The 26,947-nt window shown below is 36.0% G+C and overlaps 2 protein-coding genes and 1 pseudogene across 19 annotated transcripts; 1 reads left to right on the top strand and 2 right to left on the bottom strand.

Moving 5' to 3' along the window:
- The first annotated feature begins 1,420 nt into the window (after window positions 1–1,420).
- LOC107767296 (protein FAR1-RELATED SEQUENCE 6-like) lies at window positions 1,421–5,988 on the top strand (annotated as a pseudogene).
- Window positions 5,989–6,347: 359 nt separating this feature from the next.
- On the bottom strand, window positions 6,348–10,436 carry LOC107767297 (vesicle-associated membrane protein 711). Of its 4 annotated transcripts, none has more exons than XM_075243459.1 (5): window positions 10,299–10,436; window positions 9,723–10,006; window positions 7,850–8,040; window positions 7,281–7,464; window positions 6,348–6,715 (listed from the first exon to the last, which is right to left on the bottom strand). In XM_075243459.1, the coding sequence occupies exons 2-5, from the start codon at window positions 9,937–9,939 to the stop codon at window positions 6,705–6,707; spliced, it is 603 nt and encodes a 200-aa protein (XP_075099560.1). In that variant the 5' UTR covers window positions 9,940–10,006; window positions 10,299–10,436; the 3' UTR covers window positions 6,348–6,704. The 4 variants fall into 4 exon arrangements, with proteins under 4 accessions (XP_075099560.1, XP_016441733.1, XP_016441734.1 ...); XM_016586247.2 differs by having other exon boundaries at window positions 7,301–7,464; XM_016586248.2 differs by having other exon boundaries at window positions 9,723–9,969.
- A 6,003-nt stretch (window positions 10,437–16,439) lies between these two features.
- Window positions 16,440–25,448, bottom strand: LOC107767298 (uncharacterized). 15 transcript variants are annotated; one of them, XM_075244529.1, is made up of 4 exons: window positions 18,296–25,331; window positions 18,125–18,226; window positions 17,012–17,181; window positions 16,440–16,650 (listed from the first exon to the last, which is right to left on the bottom strand). In XM_075244529.1, the coding sequence occupies exon 1, from the start codon at window positions 23,538–23,540 to the stop codon at window positions 22,482–22,484; it is 1,059 nt and encodes a 352-aa protein (XP_075100630.1). In that variant the 5' UTR covers window positions 23,541–25,331; the 3' UTR covers window positions 16,440–16,650; window positions 17,012–17,181; window positions 18,125–18,226; window positions 18,296–22,481. The 15 variants fall into 15 exon arrangements, with proteins under 15 accessions (XP_075100630.1, XP_016441744.1, XP_016441747.1 ...); XM_016586258.2 differs by having other exon boundaries at window positions 17,012–18,226; window positions 18,296–18,349; window positions 18,879–25,331; XM_016586261.2 differs by having other exon boundaries at window positions 17,012–19,030; window positions 19,132–19,187; window positions 19,500–25,331.
- Window positions 25,449–26,947: the final 1,499 nt, after the last annotated feature.

The raw sequence follows: 26,947 nt of genomic DNA, 5'->3' as shown, positions 1-26,947 counted from the left end.
AGAAGAAAAAAATTGACCAAGTTCAACTTAAGATTAAGACTATGCGGCCGAATGTAACTGTTTCTGCATTTGTTCTTTTAATTCAAAATCTCTATCACACTGCTTATCACAAACTGTGTTGCTTCTTTACTGTAGTTTCTGTTATATATACGCTTATGTAAGGTAATTATTCTGGCGAGTGGGATGGATTTTTTTGGGGGGTGGGGTGGGTGGGGGTGGGGTGTTGGATGCACCCGTGAAGATATAGTTGACAAGAGTGGGTTGTTATAGTGGTGAGCACCCTCCATTTCCAACCAAAAGTTTGTGAGTTCGAGTCACACCAAGAGGAAGGTGGGGAATTCTTGGAGGAAAGGAGCCGAGGGTGTATCGGAAACAACCTCTCTACCCCAGGGTAGAGGTAAGGTCTGCGTACACACTACCCTCCTCAAACTCACTAGTGAGATTATATTAAATTGTTGTTGTTGTTGCTGTGATAAATTGACTTAGGTCCTTAGCTTGTAAGTCAAATTAAATATTCAAATGGAGATTAAATTTACATGTTATATATGCCGGAAAATAATCAAATGGGTCTTAATTTGTTACTAACCAGCTTAATAAATTAAAAACAGGGGAAATGAAGATCCAAGATTACAATTTCTGGCTACATATTTACATGCATGCAAATTTATGGGTACATGTACACAGGGTAAAAATACCCATAGAGAAGAGAGCATAAGTAAGAAGAACTGAGGTGGCATGCAACTACGTGTCACTGCGATTGGGACCGTCATTAAACAAATAACTGAACAGAAATGGCTCCTAAGCAAGGAAATTCAGAACTAGAATTTCTGACATATAATATAAGAATAAGCAAAAGGTCTAAGACATGAAAAAAACTAGTCTCTTTGAAAACTCAGTTCTCTAAGTCTCTGAAAATAGTGTTTGCTTGGGCTATTTTCATAACATTATAAGAAAATGAAAAAAAAAATAAAAATAAAAGTGGGTTGCCCTCGTGGTAAACACTCTTCATTTCCAACCAAAAGGTTGTGAGTTCGAGTCACCCCAAGAGCAAGGTGGGGAATTCTCGAAGGGAGGGAGCCGAGCGTCTATCGAAAACAGTCTCTCTACCCCAAGGTAGGGTTAAGGTCAGCGTATACACTATTTGAACATCAATTAATCATGTAATTAATATATTTTTACTTTATTAAATCACTTAACTATTATTTAATTAATTGAATTGATTGGGTATAAACACTGAGCGCGGATAAAATAAGTTTTTTGAGGGCATTGATCACAGAAATTGAAATGCTTCGAGGTCAATAACGCAATATAGACAAATTCCAAGGATGTAGTTGCAAATATACATTTCCCCAAATTCTAACCCCTCACAGGCTCCCATAACCCGATTTTGGTTCGCTGAGGACAGCCGCTAGCCGTCGTACGAATCGACCTTCTCCACCTCCGTCGCCCACCATTCTCCGCCACCAGCCTCTCCGCGCATTTTCCGGCGCTTACTACTAGCCTGATTAGTAAATTGATAAGTTTCTAGTCAACAGCTGAGCTAAAAATATCCACTTGAAGATGAATTCTTGATGATTAGAAAAATTGATTTTTTGTCCAGTTTGCTACTAAAGGTACAATCTTTTTAATTTTATTTTATTTTTCCTGCTGATCGTATTCTTATTTTGTGGGTAGTACTTTATTTCCTAGAAATTCTGAGTTTGATATGGTTACCTGAATTTTTTAGAAGCATTTTATAACTCTACATTGTTGAAATTTCTGAGAATTAGGATCAGTTAATAAAAATGGGCCTTGTTTGAAGTTAAGTGATCTTTAGCTTTTCTTATTATTAGTGTAATTATCCTTGAATTGTTTTATTGTTTATGTTGGATTAACTTAGTAAGCTTATGTTTGGTTATCGTTCAATTCAGATTTTTGGTTTTATTAAATAAAGCTGTCTAGAGTATTTGATCTCATGGTAAGTTTTCTCAGAAACACAGCGCAGAGTTCTATGAGATATGAGTTTAAGTACTTCTTCAGCCAACCTGATTCGATAATTGTTGAGCTATGGAAACCTAACTTGGGTTATGTCTCGTTATGTGCTTTACCATTTTTCTGCTAATGTATGATTTTCACGAGAAGTGGTGCTTTTAAGTGGACCATCTTTGAACATATTTTTAACTTTGGAGGGTCGAAGCAGGAGTAGCTTGGGGTTGAGGCATAGTGATTGATTGCGTAGGGGGGAAGTGGGCTATGTTGACTATCTTTCTGACTGAGAAAACCGACTGATCAGCCGTTAAATTAGATGAAATTATACGAAGTAGACAGTCTTTTTTTGTAAAAAAAAAAATAAAAGAAAAAGGGAGATAGAAAGAAAAAGATAGGATATTGATTGATCATGCTGAGGCAAGATTCTTCCCAAGAAAGCAGAGTAGTTTCATTGGAATGAAAGACTTTCAGGCTTCTACTGTGAAAGCTGCAATATCATGTTTGTTTGGTGTTACTGCTGCTATTGTAGTGTGCTTTTTGGAAGATCAAAAGGAATGAGATTGGCTCGTGTACCTCAAAGATCATTTTCTTTAGCGCCAAAAGCACCATTGGTTCTCTTCTTCCTGCTACTCTGACTCTTTTAGACCATTCTTGTCTCCCAATTACATGTTTTATTTTCACTGCTACTTTTATGAGTCTAGCAGATTAGTTATGCTTATTTTCTGCGCCCTGTATCCGTGCATGTGCCAAACTAGTCAAATCATAAGATTTTATAGTGCGTGCTTCTGTGTTTTATCTGCTGCCTCAGGATGACATGGAGATCTGTTTTCTCTGGGTAAGATGGTAGCCGCTTTCTTCTGAGTATTCCAAAATGACAAATCAAATATTAAAATCAATGAAAATTTCGCTGCTTTTCTATCTTGCACTCCATCATAATGGATGATGTAGAATCTGAAACAGGTATGTTTTATATTAAGATGAATGTGTTTGTGGATCGTTAGAATTTTCTTGGGCTCTCAATATCTCTCTTTGGACCTGCTTTATTTTTATTTAAATTCTAGCTTATGCGGGCAGGATAGGTGGATTCTTTACGAAATAAAACGTCCCTACTGACTATGCATTTGGTTCAAGTAATAAGATCAAAGCCTGGAGGAAAAATTGAGAAAATATGTTTGATTATATTGTATCTCAAATGAGAAAGAATATAATGTTGTGTTTGCGCGTATCTATACATTTTTCGAGAGTCTCCTTTGGAGATGTCGAAACAGTGGTTTCTTTTGCATTTTCTTTTCCTAGTGCATATGCATGTCCATTGGGACATGTTGTTATCGGTGTTCACATGCTCGGATAAGTTGAAGCAAGTTTGCTAAAGAAGGATGCTTCTTCTCAGGAAATTTAACTGGCTCCTGCATTTCATATGCAAACGAAATTCTTGTTATAAAGGAAAGTCCGCTTTTCCGTGTAGATTTTTCTCCAAATGTGTCTGCTGTCATTTTCTCTTGCATTTTTACTCGTCTTCATACGCTTCAGTTTTACTACTTTCCAAGTTTATCTTGATTTTAAGTAAACCTGTCTAACTCTGATCTCCTTTTCGTTTCCCATATACCACGTAATTTGGAACTCAATCTATTGAGTTTTTCAAATGTGGTGACGTTTTTACTACATTTGAACTTTCCCCTCTTTCCAAATTGGATTATTTAAAAGAAGGTTGCAACTGATTCAGAAAGAAACCGTTTTCTTATTTACTTCTTGTCAACATCATCGCCATGCTGGTTTTAATTTCATGTTTCAGATGGAGGCAGTTTGTCTTAACAGTGAACCAGTGTTTGAGGACTGTGAAGAATATGAGGACGAAGAAGACTGCTCCTTGGAGGAACATGATGATGAAGTTCATGAAAAAGATTCCAAAATGAAGTCCCTACAACCCACTATTGGTCTGGAATTTGGGTCTTTCGATGAAGCATATGATTTTTATAACATGTATGGCAAGGAACAAGGATTTGGTATTAGAGTGAGCAACTCTTGGTTTAGATCAAAAAGGAAAGAAAGGTATAGAGCGAAACTCAGCTGCAGTAGCGCAGGTTTCAAGAAGAAAAGTGGAGCAAATCATCCTAGGCCAGAAACAAGAACTGGTTGTCCTGCAATGCTAGTAATTAAGCTTGTGGACTTAAAAAGCTGGAGAATTGTTGAAGTTGAGCTTCAGCACAATCATCCAGTAAGCCCAGAGATCAGACGGTTCTATAAGTCGCATAAGAAAATGATTCTCGCTGCCAAGAAGCAGCAGGAATCAACACCTGTTACAGAAGTACATACCATTAAATTGTACCGCATGTCAGTTGATGCTGCATGTAATGGATTGCAAAAAATCAAGGAAAAGGATAATAGGCTTCCTGTTGATACCTCAAAGCATTTGGAGCTTAAAGAGGGGGATACCAATGCACTATATAATTATTTTTGTCGAATGAAGTTGACAAATCCAAACTTCTTTTATCTGATGGATCTTGATGATCAAGGATGCCTCAGAAATGTGTTCTGGGCTGATGCTAGGTCTAGGGCTGCTTTTAACTATTTCTCTGATGCAATTGCAATTGATACAACAAGCTTGAGGAACAAATATGAACTTCCTATTATTTCTTTTGTTGGAGTAAACAACCACGGACAACCTGTTTTGCTGGGATGTGGTTTTCTTGGACATGAGTCAGTAGAGTACTTTATTTGGATATTCAGATCTTGGCATACATGTATGCTAGGAAGACATCCACAAGTTATTGTAACAGATCAGTCAAAACCATTGCAAATTGCAGTTTCTACGGTTTTCCCTCAAGCTCGTCATTGTTATTGTTTATCATATATAATGCAGCGTCTTCCAGAGAAGTTGGGAGGATTGGACGGATACGAGTCTATCAAGACGCAACTATATAAAGCAGTTTATATTTCCTTGAAGATCACTGAGTTTGAATGTTCGTGGGGTCAGATGATAAATCAGCATGGACTAAAGACAATAAATGGCTTCAATCATTGTATGAAGATCGTGAAAAATGGGTACCAGTCTACTTAAAAGATATTTCCTTCATGGGAATCATGCCAATAAAAGAAAACGAGAGCTTGAATCCATACTTTGATGATTTTGTACATAAACACACTTCATTCAAAGAATTTGTTGATAAGTATGATTTAGCCTTGCAAAGGAAGCACATGAAAGAAGCAATGGCAGATATGGAGTCGAGAAGTTCAAGCTTTGAGTTGAAAACAAATTGCAATTTTGAGGTGCAGCTCTCAAAGATATTCACAAAGGAAATATTCAAGAAGTTCCAAGCAGAAGTTGAAGGAATGTACTCTTGTTTCAATACAAGGCAAGTGAACATTAATGGGCCAATAATGACATTTGTTGTGAAAGAAAGAGTAGAATCTGAGGGAAGTGAGGAGGAGGTCAGGCAGTTTGAGGTTCTTTATGAGACAACACAAGCGGAAATACGTTGTATTTGCAGTTTGTTTAATTTCAAAGGTTATTTATGCAGGCATGCATTGAATGTACTTGATTATAATGGTGTGCAAGAAATTCCATCACAATACATCCTATCGCGTTGGGATAAAGATTACAAACGTAAGTTTCCAGTAGATTCTGGCCTTTGTCATATTGATGTGAATAATCCTGTGGAATTGTATAATATTCTACATAAACATGTCATGCAAGTTGTTGAAGAAGGGGCACAATCCGAAGAACACTACAAGGCTGTACTCCGAGAATTAGAAGCTCTGTTGAACAGGTTTTCCCTTGAAGACAACAATTTGGCTTCACTGTAATATTTGACAAAGAACATCCAATGCAGAATTATAATGCGTCTGTGTACATAATATACATCACATGTCCTAATGAGCTGTGCCCCTTTATACATACTCAAGAATGGAATTGAGGTAGTCTTTGCAGATTAGATGGGTAGTCTGCACGATATTTTTGTGTGTATTTCCTCAGTAAACAAAGATGAATGAAATGCAGCTTATTGGACTCTTAAGTCAAAAGATTTGTTTAGGATATAATGTTGAAGGTAAAAGATAACATGCATTCTCGCATCGTCCAACTTTTACCACTTACAAATGAAATGCTACTAGAAAATTGTTGTTTATGTATTCAAATGGAGTATACATCTTGGAAGTGGGAAAATTAGAAATGAGATTACTTCTCATAAATGAAAAACAAAAAAGTTTGTGTTTGGCTGAAAAGCAGTTTTCGCAAAATGTTGAAATTACTTCTCCTAAACAAGTTTTGAATTTTTTTTGAAACAAATGCGACCTCAACCTTCCTTTGCCTTATATAAGAATACATATAGGGATTGCATATCAAAACTAAAAGATTATCAAGATGTATTTCAGCACAGATATCAAGCCAAGACTCAATCATGTATTATTTGACCACTTCATTTTCTTTACAGGAGCCAAGATTATAAATTTCTCAAGCCAAGAGTTTTAGCTTTGTTTATAAGCTTAAGAACTTCAAGCGGTTAATATATATATATATATGGCTACATCTCAAGCATGAGATCCATGCCAAAATAGGCATATAAGCTTTTACCTCCAGATGAATTAAGATTAAAGATTTGCACTACAATAGATGGTTCCTGGGACAAAACAGTTGATGTAATGCTGATCGAGTAATCCTCACTTCAAACAAGTCGGAAGTGTAAGCCCATGACAAACGAAAGCCAAAATAACATAAACTATCACGAGGAGGAGGAATATCAGTGCCACCCTGGAAAAAATCAAACATCACAAGATTAAACAATAAAACAAACTAAAGAATAACATGAGGCTGGCGAGTCCTTAAATCTGATTGAGCTAATAAAAACCATCAAGAACAGAGTACAAATATATTGAGAGAATGAGTATAGTATAGACCTATGAAATCTTCTATATACATAGGGTTCCATTGTTAGAATTGCTTCATACTGATCAATCATTCAACGTCTATCATCCTCACAGTCTAGGACTCACATCTTAAAAAGAATGAAAAAGATATAAGATCTGGGTTCATTCACGTCTTAAAGATTGTTTCGCTAGATTGAACCTGGAAGATGCGCTATATCAGTTTTATAAACCATTTTAGGTAAAATACAGCATAACAAATAGAGCACAACAGTTTTCCTGATGCCATAACAACTATAAGAGATATTCACGTGTAACAACCTAACTGTTTGAATCAGAGATTAAATCCTACCAGCATAAGATATCTAATTATTATGAATCTATCCAACTCTTGAAAGAACACCACCCCCAAAATTAAAGAGTAAAGACAAAACAAAAAGGAGCTTTCGTACAAGTAATGGAAGCAACATACGTGAGTTTGACATTTCTCCACCATACAGTGCTTCTGAAACGGCGAGCCTGCTTTCTGAAGCGGAAAGTGTTCCCTTGCATATTAGCTGTTTTATCAACCAGCAACTCCAAACGATCACCTCTCTCTAGAACTTTATCAATATTCTCAATCATGACATTGCGCACCTGTTACATGGCACATACATCTTCAGACTTCTTAGTTTATGCCAAAATATAATGGGTGGTAACTTTATCCAAAAAACATAATGGCTGGTAAATACGATTGGCTGAAAGTTTCTAGTTTGTACAAGCAGACAAGTGAAATAGTAAAGCTATTTTAATAAGTCAAAACAATAAGAGTTTCATCAAAGGAATGCATAAAGGACTATTGATGATATCAAGGGATACATGTCTCCATGTTGATGAGGTAATTATGCAAAATTCATCTGTGGAATTCAGTGGCAGGCAATCGCATCGAAAGCTGCATGCCTCTTTAGATTGAGAAAAATGTTGATTCTTGCACAAGCCATCATCTAGCACATAAGCTTCCTAAACAACATTGAGAACTGACCTGACTCATTTCACCTTTTAGCCTGTTTATTCTGTCGGCATTTGGATCACTAGAGAAATAGTCCATTTGCTGACTAAGGACCCTTGAAAATTCATCATTCATGCCATAAGCTTGTGCAGAGAGAACTGCTCGGCCATAGGTCCTCACAAATCTTTGGTGAATTTCTTCAAGAAATGCAAAAGGAATTCTCCCTGCACGGAAGTTTATCCACAATATATGACAGTTTTCAAGGCAACAGATCAATAATGTAAAATGAAATTTTTGGTGTTAATATAAGAGCTAAAATGTTTGAACTAAATTGAAGGAGAAATCAACATACATCTATCCATAAATCTTGTTGTGTTTTCAAAAGAAATAAATTAAAAAGAGAAAGTTAGGGTGTACTACTTGATACAAAACCAAGGAAGAAATTTCAAAGTAAAAAATATTGAAGAAGGAGATAGAATAAATGTCCACAAAAACAGAACAAAAGTACTAGTACATTATAAGAAAAGAAAAATGTGCTGCAGGACATTATTCAGATATTTCTGTAACTAAAAACCACAAGGCTGCGAAGACGACACTCACCTGGAAATTTTCGTTTTCTATGAACAATAAAATGGATTTAAAGCTAAGGAATGAGTCCCATTGAGAGGAGTCCTTTTTTCAATATACCCTTTCACCCACTCGCTGAAGTATAGTTATCTTAAGATAACTATATGAATTCCGTGCTAACAACATGTGAACAAGGCACATCTTCTACAGAAGAAGTGCAGTAGAATATATGACCAAAAAGCTCTAACTTAGCCCGACTTGCTGCTGGTGACGGTATTGCACATCAACAAAATCACTTTGGACAGATTAGACGCATAGATTAGGAAGCACCAAAGGGTAAAACATGATCTTTGAAAGCCCACTTTTTCCAAATAGTTTAGGTAGTAGATTCTAGTAAGTAGTTAACACATATCCTTCTCCTATAAATTGAGGGAAAAATTTACCGGCTACAACTGCACCAGGGAGAAAAATTGTCTATTCACATTCCTTGTTTCTATCCATAGAGACATGGTGCCCCTAATTTAATGTCTAAAAGTATGCCACAGTATGTCAGAAACAATGAACTAGGTCCCATATTATGAACTATGAAATTTGAAGGGATGACAAACACAACTTTTTGAGATAGGGATGACAAACACAACTTATCCAAAGGTAACTAGAAGCGGAACTACAACAACAACTATGCCTCAATCTCAAGCAAGTCGGGGTAGGTTATATGAATCCTCAATGACCATGTTACTCCATTTAAGCTCATCTCAGTTAGAAGCAGAACTAAGTAAGATATTTCTTTTATACAGTGTTTTCTGACACCATACAACAATACTAATCAATCAAGCAATCAACTATGTTTGAGGATTCTGTTAAATGAGTTATATGTCCACTCAACTCAATTCAGGCCCAGTTCATTTTAATACTAGGAAAAGATTCCGTCTTTCTGACACTATACATTCAAGTGAATGAATATTATTCACAATTAAGATGGATGATAGAAAAAAATATAAGCACTTCATCTCAGCACTACAAGCATAAGCAGCGCGATACAAAACATATCGTGCCTATTTTAATCAACTAATCACAAGTCCAACTTTATCATATAAACTACTAAACAAACACTTGAAAGCCAAGAAATTATATGCCGTTATATGTTAAAACGTGTCTGAATTCATTTCATTCGTCTATAATCTCTAGATATGCCTTGATTAATTGTAAAGATACATAACATATAAGATGAATCAACATAAACATGAATTGAAACACATCCTAATATGTAACAGCATTAATGCTCTTGACTTTAAACACGAACAAACTCGAATTCAAAACAGAAACGGCAAAGGCTTACTTCCAGCAACATCGTCGGCCATACAGAGAACAGTAAGTCCATCAGTGCGTTTAACATGAAAAATATACCGGTCCTGTGAGTACGACACGTTTGAATCATTATTCCCTGGAATTTTCTCCAGAATCTGCCTTGCTATTGTGCTCGCGTTCGTCGACGTCCCGCTCTGCTCCGCCAACACTACAGATCCCCTCGCTACCAATGCGTAGAGTATCGCCATTTCTTTCTCTCCCTATCCACCTTTCTTCCTCTGAATTATACACAATTATGTAAGGCTATCCATAAATCTGTAATTATCCGTAAAATTTGAGATCGTATATGCACATATCAAAAAAATTATTTAAAAATCTGTATATGTACTAGATTATACATATGCTAATTTCAAATATTAGATCCAACTCTGCGTCTATATATGTAGCTTATATGTTTATCTATCTGTAAATTTTGAAAGCACACATTAATTTCAAATCCGGATCCATCTAAAGTCTATATGTGTACGTGTGAATATGAACAGGAGCAGAATTTAGGGTTTGTTTTTGCTGAATTTACAGGTGAATTTGAATGATGTTTATAGTTTACCTTTTTGGGGAGGAAGAAGGTGATGAAAGCGGGATCTGAAGCGTTGAATGGACCCACGCTTTATCTTTTCGAGCTGTCAACTAACTTTAATACGAGGACATCATGGTTTGTTACTTTTGAGGTACTTTTCTAAGAATTTTTAACCACAAAATATTTGTAATGAGTCATAAGACCGATATTCTCAAGAATAATTACTATTTTGAGACTTTGAAAGAACTTGAAAAGAAGAAAAATCAGGTTAGCAAAAAAAAAAAAAAAAAAAAGTTATGTGAAGTGAAAAATTTTTAATTTTTTTCTTAACAAATATAGTGAAAAAGGATTTGCAACTGTTATGATTTCTGCCAAAGAAAATGAATTTGAAATGAATGTTGAACCCAAATTTCGTAGTAAATGTGTGATATATAGGAAGAAATAATTTGATAAGAGTGTTGATAATGAAATTTCAAAATCTCTCGAAGAGTCCTTCAGAGTTGATTACTTTTTATACATAGTAGATAAAGCTATTTTTTTTACTTCGAACAATTCGAAGCATATGAAATATTTTTGATTTTCTATTTAGCGTTAAAAAATTGAGATCACTAGATGATGGAAATTAAAAAAATATTGTCTTTATCATGAATAATTTAGATTTAATTTCTGAATTAAAAGTATTAAGAAAAATCGTACAATTAGAAGATAGCAGTTTAATTGATATACTCAATCAAATAAAAGGATATGATTCTTTAACAAATGCCTATATTTCTTATAGAATAATATTAATAACTCTTGTTACCGTTATTTCAGTGAAAATAATTTTTTCGAAATTAAAATTGATAAACTTAACTAAGATCAACAATGTCTCAATAGAGGCTAAATGGATTAACTATAATGTCAATTGAGAATGACTTATTAAAAAAATTGACTGTAAAAAAATTATTAATAACTTTGCATCAAAAAAAATCTACAAAAATAGAATTCAAATAAAAAAATTCTCTTTTTTTTTTAAAAAAAAGAGTTAAGTCCCGTCATAAAATTTGGCGTTAGTCACAAACTTTGTGGGACCCTGTCTTTTCCAAATGGGACTTTGTTTCTGCCACAATCAATATTCGACCCTTGTGTCAAAACTAAAGCATTCTCTTGATTTTCTAAAAATAAAAATTCTTTATTCAAAACTATCATTGTTTGCCTAGACCTTTTTCCAGCCTGCTACAAGGGTCTCGTATCCATCAATAAGAAGCTATAGTTATATCAAGTATCTTAAAAATCGCGTATAAATTCAATTGTTATCCGTTTTTTAGGATAAACAGTTTGGCGCCCACCGTGGGGCTAAGGATAATAGTGATTATTTGGTGCAAACTTTCATAACACACACTATTTTACACTTGTTCTTTGGAGTATTTTTTATTCCAGGATCAAAATATCGAACTCACAATCGGCACCCCTTCACGTTGACAATGATTCAGGCCACCACGGTGAGAATGACAACATAGCACCAGGGAACGACGTACCTCCGATCAATCTCGATGGAGTTTTGATGGGATCCGGTTGACGTCAGTTCGCATGTAGCCGTCAACGCAAATTTGGCTGCTGATCCCGAGGGCAATGTCCGTAGGGATATTCGATCGGCCGCTCAAAGAACCCATGGCGGCGAAGAGAGTGGGATCAACCTGCGAGTAATCTTCGAAATGTTGCAGGCTCAACAAGCAACGATAGCCCAGCTCCAAAACCAGAATCGCCCACCGGACAGGATCGAGACCGAGCCATCCCAGGAAGTTGTCCACAAGGTCGTGTAACGACCCGACCGGTCGTTTTGAGTCCCGGCGCATCATTCAGTGGTTCGAGGCCTTGAGTAGCTTCACTTCAGGCGTTATGACTTGTACGTGTGGTCGGAATTTAATTTCGGGAAGTTCGAAGTTGGTTTGGAAAGAAAATTCTAAATTTGGAAGCTTTAAGTTAGAAGAATTGACCAATCTTTGACTTTTGAGTAAACGACCTCGGAATCGATATTTGAAAGTTCCAACAGGTTTGTATGATAATTTCAGACTTGGACGTATGTCCGGATCGAGTTTCGGATGACCCGGGAGTATTTCGACGCCTATTGTGGAAGTCGGCATTTTGGGAAAAGATTTCATAAATTTGGGTTGAAGTGTATTTCAATATTAGCGATGTCCATTTGAGATTCTAAGTCTGAGAATAGCTCCGTATGGTGATTTTGGTCTTAGTAGCGTACCCTGATGTTAATTTGGAGGCCCGTAGGTAATTTCGGAGTCATTTGGCGAAAGTTAGAAATTTAAAGGTTTTTAAGAAGTTTGACCGGGAGTGGAATTTTTGATATCAGGTCTGGATTCCGATTTCGGAAGTTGGAGTAGGTCTGTAATGTCAATTATGATTTGTGTGCAAAAATTTGAGGTCAATCGGATTTGATTTGATAGGTTTCGGCGTCGAATGTAGAAGTTTGAAGTTCTAAAGTTCATAAAGATTGAATTGGGGTGTGATTCGTGGTTTTGATATTGTTTGATGTAATTTGAGGTCTCGAGCAAGTTCGTGTTATGTATTGGGACTGGTTGGTACGATTGGACGGGGTCCCGTGGGCCTCGGGTGTGATTCGGGGTAGTTCCGAACCAAGTTTGGGTGTCGACCTATATGTAAACGACTCCGGAATAGAATTTTGATGATTCCAATAGCTCCGTATGGGGATTTTGGACTTAGAAGCGTGTCCGAAAAATTATTTGGAGGTTTGTAGTGGAATTAGGCTTGAAATGACAAAAGTTGAATTTTTGAAAAGTTTGACCAGGGGGTTGACTTTTCGATATCGGGGTCGAAATTCGATTCTGGAAATTTGAATAGGTCCGTTATGTCATTTATGACTTGTGTGCAAATTTTGAGGTCAATCGGATTTGATTTGATAGGTTCTGGCATTGAATGTAGAAGTTAGAATTTTAGTCTGTTTTCATTCTTTAGAATTTTAGTCTGTTTTCATTCTTAATTGAGCTATTCCAATATGTGTAGTTATCCTGTTTAGTCTAATATCGCATGTCTACGTGCTTTAACTGCTTATTTGAACTCTGTGAAGCATGCCTAGTTTATTTCCTGTTTTCCTTGTTCTTTATCAGTATTAACTGTAGAATATTGCTGTTAACTGTTGTATTTACCGGTTTGAGCTGTGCGTTTACTTTTGAGACTATGAGGCGGTTCCTCGAGAGTTCTCCCTGTACATTTACTTTTGAGACTACGAGGCGGTTCCTCGGGAGTTCTCCCTGCACATTTCCTTTTGAGACTACGAGGCGGTTCCTCGGGAGTTTTCCCTGTACATTTACTTTTGAGTCTACGAGGCGGTACCTCGGGAGATCTCCTCGCATATTTACTTTTGAGACTACGATGCGGTACCTCGGGAGATCTCCTCGCATATTTACTTTTGGGACTACGAGACGCATCTCGGGAGATCCCCTGTTGAGTATTTACTTTTGGGACTACGAGACGGTATCTCGGGAGCGCCCCCTGTTGTTATCTCATTGTGCTGTGATGTTATTTCTCTGTGAATTATTCCTGTCAAATTCTCCGTTTTACTTCATTTTATTATATCATCTGTCTTATTATTATATTCCAGTAGGGTCCGGACCTGACCTCGTCACTACTCTACCGAGGTTAGATTTGGCACTTACTAGGTACCATTGTGGTGTACTCATGCTAATCTTCTGCACATATTTTTGTGTGCACATCAATTTTCTGCCACTCGCGGAGTTTGCTTACAATAACAGCTACCAGTCGAGTATTCAGATGGCTCCGTATGAGGCTTTGTATGGGAGACAGTGCCGGTCCCCGGTGGGTTATTTTGAGCCGGGTGAGGCTAGGCCATTGGGTACTGACTTGGTTCAGGATGCTTTAGAGAAGGTCAAAGTGATTCAGGAACGGCTTCGCACGGCATAGTCTAGACATAAGAGTTATGCCGACAGGAAGGTACGTGATGTCATTTACATGGTTGGGGAGAAGGTTCTGCTCAAGATTTCACCCATGAAGGGTGTGTTGAGGTTCGGGAAGAAGGGCAAGTTGAGCCCTCGGTATATTGAGCCTTTTGAGATACTTAAGAAAATTGGATAGGTGGCTTATGAACTTGCCTTGCCACCTAGTATATCAGGTGTTCATCCAGTGTTCCATGTATCCATCCAGTCTCATATTCTGGATTTCAGTACAGTACAACTGGACGGTAATTTGACTTATGATGTGGAGCCGGTGGCTAATTTAGACCGGCAAGTTCGAAAGCTAAGGTCAAAGAACATAACATTAGTTAAGGTACAGTGAAGAGGCCAGCCAGTCGGAGAAGCTACTTGGGAGATTGAGCAGGAGATGCAAAACAAATATCCACACCTATTTGAGACTCCAGGTATGATTCTAACCCCGTTCGAGGATGAATGTTTGTGTAAGAGGGGGAGAATGTAACGACCCGGCCGGTCATTTTGAGTATTATAACCCTGTTCCCCCATTTACTGCTCAATTTATGCCTTGCCGTTATTTTATGACTTACCGGATTAGTGAGTTTAGGTCCGAAAAGAATTCGGAGTGAATGAGACACTTAGTCTCATAATTGAAAAAATTAAGATAGAAAAGTTGACCGGATATGGACTTATATGTAAACGACCTCAGATTTGAATTCTGATAATTTCAATAGCTCCGTATGGTGATTTTGGACTTAAGAGCGTGTCCGAAAAATTATTTGGAGGTTTGTAGTGGAATTAAGCTTAAAATGGCAAAAGTCGAATTTTTGGGAAGTTTGAACGGGGGGTTGACTTTTTGATATCGGGGTCCAAATCCAATTCTGAAAATTTTAATAGGTCTGTTATGTCATTTATGACTTGTGTGCAAAATTTGAGGTCAATCGGACGTAATTTGATAGGTTCCAGAGTCGTTTGTAGAAATTGGAAATTTTAAAGTTCATTAGGCTTGAATTGGGGTGTAATTCATGGTTTTAGCATTGTTTGAGGTGATTTGAGGGTACGACTAAGTTCGTTTTATATTTTAGGATTTGTTGGTATATTTGGTTGAAGTCCCGGAGGGCTCGGGTGAGTTCCGGGATGGTTTTAGATCATTTTTCCTTGTTTTGCCACTGCTGGAAGTAGTGTTTGGTATTGTTCTTCGTGAACGCGAAGGGTCTCACGCATTCGCGAATAAGGAATTTGAGCTGTTGGGATTTACCCATCACGAAAGTGAGCAAGGAGACGCGAATGCGAAGTAGAGATTGGAGAAGCCTATGCGAACGCGAGTGGGCTAACGCGAACGCGAAGAGAAAAGGGAGCTGGGGCCTGCCCGGTGTTAAGCCTTCGCGAACGCGGCTCGTGTCTCGCGAACGCGGCTCGTGTCTCGCGAACGCGAAGGGCAGAGGTAGGAAGGCATTGCGAATGTGATGAAGAGGTTGCGAACGCGAAGAAGAAACCTTGGCTGCACATTTTTTTGTGCTTCGCGAACGCGAAGACATGGCCGCAAACGCGATGAAGGCATTTCTGGGCAGAATTAAAAGTTTCAAAACGGGGATTTTGAGTTCATAACACAAAATTGAATTGGGAGCTCGGTAGAAGGTGATTTTTGGAGATATTCTTGTGTGGGTATTAGGGGTAAGTGATTCTTATCCAGTTTTGATTAATTTCCATGATTATGCCTTTGAATCCATCATTTAATGGGTGAATTAAGTTAAAATTTTGGAAAACCCTCTCGGTTTAATTTGAAAATTTGAGGGTCGAGTCACTACAAAAAAAGGGCCTAATTGCGGGGGTTATTTTTAAGGTTTGCGGCGGTTTGAAATCCCCGCAATATGTTATTGCGACAGTCATTAAAACCCCCACAATAAGAGTCGCCGCAATCGATTTGCGGCAGTTATTTGGTGACCGCCAGAACTAAATAGCGGAGGTTACTTCGCGACGATTGACCCCGTAGATCTAAAATTAAAATCTTTTTAAAATAATTTTCAGTTACGAATTGCAGCGGTTTTAAACTTCCACAATATAATTTTTATTCTTTTTTATTAGCTTATATTTAAAGTTCATGTCAGTCATAACCTCAACAATTTATTGAATTTTTAAATTCATATTTTATTGAACAAATCACTAATTAAGCTGTAAATCATAATCAAAGCAAAAAAATATATTTTAAAGTTAAAAGATATCGATAACATATCGTAAAATCACAAAACGTTATCATAAAATATCATTAGTCTTTAAAACTAAATTGTTAACATTAAGTAGCATCATCAGACTCAAAAATTATTTTAAACACAAAACATTCACTCCAACATTCTAAAATCTGCTTCAACTACACAATTACTATCACCGCATGATCTTCTTGCGTCCATGGGCGAAAGGGGTCCACTGTCCACATCACTTGGCTGCATAAAAAAGGCAAAGTATAAAAATCATGCCAGAATAAGAAATTGCAGTAACTCTAGGTTCTACTAAATACTGTAAGTAAATAAGTGTAATTCTTCAAGCTTCCTTTGTACCTAAAACTCAAATTTAGATCAACATTGCAGTCTTTTTTTTAATTATTGGATTGAGAAAAAAGATGTTTGTGCATCCCATTAGAAAGTGAGACTAATTCATGCTAGAATCAGAAAGAAAAATATAATAGAGAAAGGGGAGTTATACAAAGAAAACAGATACAAAATACAAGAATAGTACTAATCTAAGCCACTCTATCTTTGCAAATAGACAAATTTAAGTGAATAAAAATTGAAGAACTTTACTTACCGTTGTAGGAGAAACCGTCGAAGGAGAAGCAAAGAACCCCGCAAACTATTCTGGTATCGTCCCTTCTTTCATTATCATATATGCCTTGAAAGTGTTCATCATTTGATTGTGAGCATTCATCATTTGATTATGGTTATGTTGACATTGGGACGAACATGAACCTTCACTACCTGAAGCACTTGTACCACCAAAATGGGGTCTTACTTGTTTAAAAATTCTACTAAGGACAGGGCCTAATCCCAAACACCTCACCCTTCCAGAGTGCTCTTTTCCTAGCACCTTACCAACGGCATCATTTGGTGAAATTTGAGACTAGTCTATGGTACTTTGGCTCAAAGCTAACTTAATTTTTTTTTACACATACAAAACTCATTGTCACAACTAAACCAATAGGAATGCATTTGTCTAGTGTCAAAATATACATATCTTAATCAGCAGAACTATATAAACCTTGACACGCCCACCTGTTTCCAATCTAGGCTTAGTTGTCCAACCTATGTTAGAAATATTATCCTTTTGATCAACAACTTCTTAGAGTAATTCCCAAGGATTTATTATGGTTCTAGTCTCTATTTCATTAATTAGAATACTCCATATACAAGATTTTCTAAAATTTTCAAAATTAAATAATTAAATAAAAATAGCACTAGTCATCACGTTTAAGAGTAACATATATATGGGGTAATATTTAAAATTCAGGTCATAAATCATGGAATAGAAGATTCATTTCTTGACAAAGTGTGTGATATTAGCAAACAGTTCTTTGCTCTTCCAACTGAAGAAAGGCTTAAATATGCCAGAACAGTTGATGGCATTGAACGATATGGAAATAGTTCAGTTCTATTGGACCGACAGACTGTATCTAAATGTGATCCATCAAGACATAAGAAAACTCCAATATGGCCCCAAAACCTGAATGTTTTAGGTATATGTTCTCTCCTTTTTACTCGAAAGTAATGAAGATATTAGAAGCACAGGGCTAAAAATATTACCTTACTTTCAGGAAAGTTTTTGAAGAATATATCAAGTTTGAGTAAACTTCAATTATCTAGCATACTCATTAGTCCTCATGATTTATTTCTTAAGATAAGCTAAGAATTCACAAAAACTTACGCATATTTCTTTTGCTTCTTCATTAACATATACTCCATCTTGATTCTTATGAGTAGCAATGTATATTTGTGCTCATCCAGGTATTTGTCCAGTCTGAGCCATCTATAAATAAAATCAAATCAGAATTAGTTACTACTTAGAAATAGTTACATAGTAAGTTAATTTACTCACCATTTCAGCCCTTCTCGTAGCGTTGACTTTGGAACCACCTGTGTATGGAATCGTCTGTTTTTTTCTATTTTCAGCATTTATTTTACTCATTTCCTTATAAAAATATACTTGAAACTCAATTAGAAGAACAAACAATAATATAATTATAAAGGCTAGTAGAAGCAGTTACATAAGTACTTTTGTTGAATCTTTATATTGGTAATCAACAAAAGAAATCCATTGATCCAGCGAAATTCCAACCGGCACATTATCAATAAATCTTAGCTCTACTTTTAAGTGGGTCTTTAGATGCACTCCACAAGTTAAGCCTATTTGCAGCCCATTCAAGAAATTAAAATCTGATGAGTTCTCAACAACATCTACCATATTAGGATTAGTGTCTAATAGTATTACCAAAAAGCGTAAAAGCAAATTTGGAAAGCACATGAAATTATCCAAATTTTATTTTAAAGACGAGCATGCAGAGAAAACCTGCTAAGTACTGCAATTGCATCACAAAATTGAAAGTGACCAACTTTCACGTAAGGTCTGAAGGGACTTAGAAGGGACTGCTGAATATGTACTAATAGTCAAAAGTATTTACCTATTGCTTCTACAGTCCTTTCTAGATGAGGCCTGAACTGTTGGACCTGATTGTGATGAGGCCTGATCCATTGGAATTGGATGGGATGTTGAGTGAACTGATCGAGACGGCTGTGATGCCGACTGAAATGTTGGAGCCGCCTGTGATGTGGGCTGAAATGATGGGTCCAGATGTGTTGTGGCAAAAATTGATGTGGTCGGATGTGTTGGCATTCAAAGCGTTGATTGAAGAAAAGAAGGTATTGATTCAGTACCTTGTGAAGTAGATACCGACTAATCTGAATTTTGGTTTTTCAGCAAATGCTTGAACCTTGGCATATTTGCAATTCAATAATGAATGAATTTAATAAGCAATGTAAAGAAAATCCACAAACTTCTAGATAAAAGAATGGTGTGCAAGTTAAAATCTAATTTGAGATATACACATAAATTTACTGAAGTTCTCTTTCTCATAGCTGGTATTATAGCATGCTAATAACCACAGGGACAATGATATATAGGCAACTGCTATTCATTCAACAGTGCCACAATGTCTTAACAAATAAACCAAAAAAATTAAGAACTTTCAGTAAGTTATTGATACCATCAATTGCCCTAACGACTTCTCACACAAGAAGGCTACCTCAATATTAGCAAATACAACAACACCATGAAGGATTGCATAGTCTCTATGGATCAAACTGCATACCACAATACCAAGTTAATAAAATATAGCTCCTAAAAACAGTAGTAACTGAGAAATATAAAAGATAAGAATCCAATATGGTTAAAAAGTAAACATTCAAAGAAATGTTTGAACATGTTAGATCAACATTATAATAGCTTATCAAACATTTACTGAATTCTACGTAGAACTCGAGCAACAAACAATCACAAAATTTTCGTAAAGAATAAAGATCACTTTCTTAGCCAAAAGATAGTAAGTTTTGAAGAAAAAAATACTAATCAAACTATCCTAATCAAGCAAAAAAAAAATGATTGTCCAAATTCTTGTTACAATTGCAATTTGGATATTTTATTATATCTATTCAGTCATATGCTCCTCTATTGCAATTTGGATATTCTCGTAATCAACATTAAAAAAAAAGTCCAAATTCTTGTTGTCGGTATGGCTCATTCTCGTATATTTCTTCTTCATCGACCCCTCCCATATCAAACAAAATCTCTTGGCTTTAGATGTACAACCACACTCCATCCTTTATCAGTTTCATCATCAACATAGTAGACCATATTTGCTTGTGGTGCTTCAATATATGGATCATCATCCTCATGATCACCAGTGTGGATCAATTTAGAGAAGTTGACACAATTAAACTTCCAAACATCTATTTTGAACCCTCTGTTTCGAGTAGTATCAGCCCACTAGCATTTAAAGAGAATAACCTTGAATCGACCATAATAATTAAGCTCAATAATATCTTTCAACTTCCCATAGTATGGTAAGTCTACTTGTCTTGCATATCTATCTGCACTAGATGCAACACAAGAAGTGTCAGAAACAAGAAAAACTCCACTATTTTGAGTTTTTAATCCTTGTTCTCTAGACAAAGTCCGAAATTTGAATTCATTAATGTTATAAGCACTGAATCTTCTTGCATCTTGTGCTGGACCTTGTGCTAAGAACTTGATATCATCAGAGACAGTGTCAGCTATATCCGGATTCATAATCTAAATAAACAATATATTTCTGTTAGAAATTACAAATTGAGACAAGAAATCTTAGGAAACCAATTAGGAAACATTTTAAATATCATTCACTCACTCGCTTAGGAAACCAATCAGGGAACTCTTTACTAACTCTCCTCTCTACCTCTGTTGGTGAAAGTCTTCGGCCTCTACTTCTTCTGATGTGATGTCTAAATTCACTACAAAGGTGTTATATGCATCAATTTTAATCCAATTACTCTAAATATTTCTTATAAATCAAATCAAATCAAATTTCTTACTCAATAAATGGTTTTACTGCTGCGCAATTAGGTAACACATATCGATGAGCTTGAGTTTTCTCCAAAAGAGTCAATAATTCCGTTGTGGAGCCTCCAACATGTTTACCTTGTTGAGGGAACATAGATGACACTTCAGAAGCCTCATTATGATTTGGTTCATCGTTTACACGTTTAGGTCGATTTAACCTTAACTCAATTTCCTCAAACTAACGAGAATCAAGAGTTAGAGCTTCTTCAACTATGTAACCTTCAACTATAGAACCTTCTGGTTGTGATTTGTTTCCTACAAGGGACTTGAAATGACCTAATAATCTCTAACCAAAATAATTAAGTGTTAGAAGAATCATTTACGTTGAAATTAGCATTTACATTGAAATACTATTACAAGATCTATTAAAATAATTTCGAATAAGAAATATTTTACCTTTCAACAAAATACATCCACTGATAATGTACCGGGCCACCTTGTATTACTTCATCCACTAGATGAACAGTTAAATGAACCATTATAGTAAAAAAAAAATGATGGAAGGAATAACATCTCTAGATGGCAAAGAGTTTTCACAATCCGATTTTGTAGCTTTTCTAGGTCTAAGAGGCTTAAGCTTTTCAGATAAAGATGCCTAAAAAGGGAGGAAAGCTCTACCAACGTTGCAACAACCTGGTTTGGAAGCACGTTTGGGAATTGCTATTGGTAATAATTGTTCCATAAGGATGTGACAATCATGACTTTTTAATCCAGAGATCCTTTTTTGATCCAAATAAATACGAGATATATTATTTGAATAACCATCCGGCACTGAGATATTCTTTAAAGTCTTGAGGAAGGCCAGTTTCTTCTCCTTTGGAATTGTAAATGCACCAAGCCGAAATTCATCATTCTCATCCGGCCAAAGATCACGCCTTATACCCATATCTTATAGATCTCTTCGAACCTTAACATGATCCTTTAATTTTTCTTTATCATTTAGTAAAGAGTATATAATATTATCAAACACATTCTTTTCAATATGCATAACATCTAAATTATGGCGCAATGAGTTAGACTCCCAATATGGAAGATCAAAGAATATGCTTTTTTTTCTCCATTGTTGAGTTACACCTTCTCCAACACTCTTTTTCCTATTTCTTTTCCTTTTATCATTCAATTCTGTTTGTCTCCCAAATGTGACATTGATATCTTTCACTTGTTGCAAAATGTCTGATCCTGATAACTTCTTTGGAAGGGTCCTCTCTTCGACATTTTCATCAAAATGATGTCTCTTCATTCTAAATTTATGATTTCTTCCCAAACACCGACGATGGCCAATAAAATATCACTTTCTACTATAACGAAGTCCACAAGGTTCTGCGTCAAAATTACAAGAGGGGCATGCAAGACCAGTATGTGTATTCCAACTCGATAAAATATCAAGTCCAGGAAAGTCGCTAACTGTCTACATAAGAGTTGCTCGCATTCTAAACATTTCATCCTTTGATGAATCAAAAGTGTCCACACCTTCACTCCACAACTCATTCAACTCCTTAATAAGGGGTTGTAGGTATACATCTATATTATTCCCTACTGTACGTAGACCTGGAATGATCATTGAGAGGATAAAATTTGATTGCTTCATACACAACTAAGGAGGAAGGTTATATGGAACCAAAACCACAAGTCAAATACTATAATTAGTATTCATTGTCCCAAAAGGATTGAAACCATCACTAGCCAGGCCTAATCGAACATTTCGAGGATCAGAAGCAAATACAAGAAAAGTTGTATTAAACTTCTTCCATGCCTCACCATCTGTAGGGTGTCTTATGGTTCCATCTTTGTTACCATCCTCTGCATGCCATCTCATATGCTCTTCAATCTTAGAGCACATGAACAATCTTTGTAATCTTGATTTTAATGAAAAGTAGCGCAAAAATTTTGCAGCTTTCTTCTTTTTCTTCTTCTTCTTCTTCTTTTGTTTTTTACTTGTAATAGGTGCATGTTCTTTACTGCTCTCCTTCTCGGGCTTCCATCTAGAAGTGTGACAATACTTGCATGCTTCTGCATTAACATCATCCTCCCAGTACAATATGCAATCATTTGGACAAGCATCTATCTTGATATAATCAAGACACAACTTACTGATGGTTTTTTTGGCTTCATAAAAAGAATGAGGAATCTTTGCAAATTTAAATGCATCTCTGAGTAGATCTAGTATCATAGTCATTCCCTTGTCATTTAACCCAGACAAACACTTTATGTGATAAAGCTTTAACAAAAATTCTAATTTTGAGTACTTAGACCCTTCATATAATTCTTGACGTCCATCTCTAAGCAACTCAAAAAAATCTTTGTTATTTGAAGTGGACATATTATGTATCATTTCTTCTTCTCCAACTACTTGTGATGGACCTACATAAACACCCTCATACCTTAAGCCCCCGAATGCTTCATTAATCAACAATTCTACAGGATTTTCAATGGGTGGTGCATCTTGAGTGACCTCTATATTTTCAGAATTATGCAATACATTCATTTTCCCATGCATAACCCAAGTGGCATAATTTTGAGGGAACGACTTGTCTATCAAATGATCAAACACTATATTTCTCGTCTGCCACTTCCTAGAACCACATTTAGGATATGGATATTTTATTTTATCTCCTATAGCTCCATTGTTAAATGCAAAATTTAGAAATTGATTCAAACCAAGCAAGTACTCTGGTGTGTTCCTTGGCATTCCAATTCAAGATTTATCCATTGGAAATTAGATTAATGTGTAATAATATCACCTATAAGATTTCATGAGGAAGAAAATGAGTAGTCTATTAGCATAGGTTAACAGAACAGAAAATGAAAAAATTAATTAATTCTAACAGAGAACATAACTAAATATCTTAAGAAAAGATTATTGTAATTTTCATGAAGTACCGGTAGATTTGAAATAGAGAAACAAAGTAAATAAACTTGCTATTCTTCTACCTATTTTAATCTCTCTTTACTCTTCTAATTTGTTTTAAAGGAATTTAGGTTAAGAAGTAGAGTAAATTTCAATAGTGAGGGGGAGAGAGGCGACAATATACAATAGAGTAAAAGTAGACTCAATCGCTTGAATTGAGAGAGAAACTCAAGTCTTAGAAACAATTTTGGTAACTCTTAACTCTTATACGATGTGAAACATGTATATTCTCCAACATATTCTCACACATTAACATGGCTTAGGATCAGTCGAGGTGCCAACTAACCATAGAGTGAAAGCTTTTTACCTTTTGTTATGCCCCTCTTTTTCAAGTCCTTTTTTGTTTTTGTTTTTAAGGACTTACAATTTTCAAATGCCAAAATAATTCAAATGGGTTTAGTGTAGGCCAGCAGTGGAGGGAAAAAATTTAACGAGCAGAGAGTAGAATTGATAGGCTCAACTGAAATATAATCTCACAAGTGGGGTCTGGGAGGATAGTGTGTACGTAAACCTTACCCTTACCTTCAAGAAGGCAAAAAGATTGTTTCCGAAAGACCCTCAATTTAAGATAGGTAAAAAGAAGGGCAATAACAACAAGCATACAAATTAGAAAATCGAAGAAAAAATACAAAACTAAATACACTAGCTACTACAATCAGGCCTAAGCAATGAGATAAATGTCAAATATCATGATAATCAAACAGTTCATTTTGGAACAGAATATGCTTTTTGTTGCTACTTTGTCACCAATTATCATTGAATTGTTAATTCATAAGTTGGCCTCTTTCTTAAACTCTTTCATTGTGATAAAAGTTGAAAATCAGTAGCTTGTAGACTATTCAGATAACTTAAAAGAATTCTGATGATGATAAAATCATTTGCAATGTTGTTACTTCCATACATCTTACTTAATTTTCTTGTTCGACACGACTAAAAATTGTGGATTGGATTTCATTTTTTAACAGGACATATTTGCTGCTGGCACTGATACCTCATCGCTCACAACAGAGTGGGCACTTGCTGAGCTGATTAACCATCCAAGCATTATGCAGAAAGCAGTAAAAGAAATTGATACTGTTATTGGAAAGACCCATATAAATCCTCATACAACATGGTGTAAAAAAATTATATTTTCTACTAATTCAACAAAAAAATCTCAAATAAACAGAGAAAATCCAAATCTAACATAAAGTATCCAAAACAACACCAAAAACAAAATTAAAGCCACATGCAATAGAAAACATACAAAACTTACAGATTATACAAACCCAAAAATGGGGAAGATGAAAGACCCATTTGTAGAAATAACATTGCACTAAACCAAAAATAGGGTAGAAATACTTACTGTAATTGAAGATACTTGTCGATTGCTATACCCGAGTGAGTGATTGAGATGCCTTTGCCACTGCTATAGGGGGAAAACGTGAGGAAAATCAAAGAAAAAAGAGGGAAAAACGAGGATTGAGTTCAAATCTTACAAACGGAATGAGAAATTCACACAAAACTTTCAATTCTAAAAAAAATAAAGTAGAAAGAATCATAAAATTTGAGTTAATCTCTCAAAATTGAGACCTTTACCTTGAGTTAGTGAAAAAAAGTTAGTGAGAAGTGGCGGAGCTTTTGAGGTTTTGTTATATTTGTATATTTTTCAGAGAAAAAAAAAAGAAGCAAAAAAAAAGTGTGGGGAATATTAGCGCGCGCCACTATTTGCTTATATTGTGTCGGTTAAGTAAACCCCTGTTATTTAATAAAATTTGTGGGGGTTGGAGCTGAACCCCGCTATTAAACCGCCGCAATTAGGCCCTTTTTTTTTTGTAGTGAGTTAAGGTTGGATTTTGGTAAAATTGGTATGGTTAGACTCGTGGTTGAATGGGTTTTACGTGGGTCCCCAATTAATACAAATTATAGGAATAAATTCCTATAAGAAAATATAATTTTTCTAAAAAAATTCGAAATTTAACCCAAAAATAGCCTATGGGGCCCACATCTCGGAACCCGAGAAAAATTATAAAATACGAACGTCCATTCAACCACGAGTCTAACCATACTATTTTTACTAAAATCCGACATCAACTCGACTCTCAAATCTTCAAATTAAACCAAGAGAGTTTTCTAAATCTTTCAACTTAATTCACTAATTAAATATTTAAAATAACCATGGATTCGGGTAATTTGACCAATATTGAGTTAAGAACACTTACCCCGTTGTTTTCCTTGAAAATCTCCCGAAAATTGCCTTTTCCCGAGCTCCAAATCGGTAAAAATAAAAAATTGGACGAAATTAAATATTCTGCCCAGTCATTTCTTATATGTGATCGCAGATAAGGTCCCGCGACCGCGAAGTGTAATTACAAGCTGTCCAGAAAAGACCCTACGCGATCGCGGTGTCCTTCATGCGATCGCGAAGCACAGAATCCTCAGCCCTACGCGATCGCGGACAGCCACACGCGATCGTATAGAGCAACGCGTGGCCTAGCCTTCTGCCTCATTCCTTTTCGCGAATGCGACATTTCCCACGCGTTCGCGTAGCACAACCTGTCCTAACCTACGCGATCGCGGATGCCTTCACGCGATCGCATATCAAAAAATCTCACTACTCCAACTTAGCCTACGCGATCACGGACATTCTCATGCGATCGCGTAGAAGGAAACCAGTAACAGAAAACCAACATTCTTTAGCTGGAATGCAAAGTCCAAAATTGATCCGTTAACTATCTGAAACTCACCCGAGGCCCTTGGGACCTTAACCAAATACACCAACAAGTCCTAAAACATCATACGATCTTAGTTGAAACCTCAAATCATATAAAACAACACTAAAACCACGAATTATACCCCGATTCAAGCTTAAGGAACTTAACAATTTTCAACTTCTACATTCGATGCCGGAACCTATCAAATCAAGTCCGATTGACCTCAAATTTTAATGGAGGAACTGGAGGAACTGGATTGTAATACTCAAAATGATTGACCGGATTGTTACAAATATTTATCAAAAATATTCTTCCTAATAATAATTTGCCCCTCGAAAAAAGTGATCCTTCAATCTAAGCACAAAGTCAAAATGAACGAGACAAAAGGAAAACAAAAACAACATCATCATCATCATAAATTTTCACGGGAAATCAATAGAAAAATAATGTATCTAAGAAAGCAAAGATGCAAACATCAAGGATGTAACAACAAAA

Source organism: Nicotiana tabacum, chromosome 22, assembly GCF_000715075.1.
Source record: "Nicotiana tabacum cultivar K326 chromosome 22, ASM71507v2, whole genome shotgun sequence".
Classification (NCBI taxonomy): Eukaryota; Viridiplantae; Streptophyta; class Magnoliopsida; order Solanales; family Solanaceae; genus Nicotiana; species Nicotiana tabacum.
The sequence above is the reverse complement of the archived record's forward strand: the minus strand, read 5'-3'. Positions and strand labels throughout refer to the sequence as shown.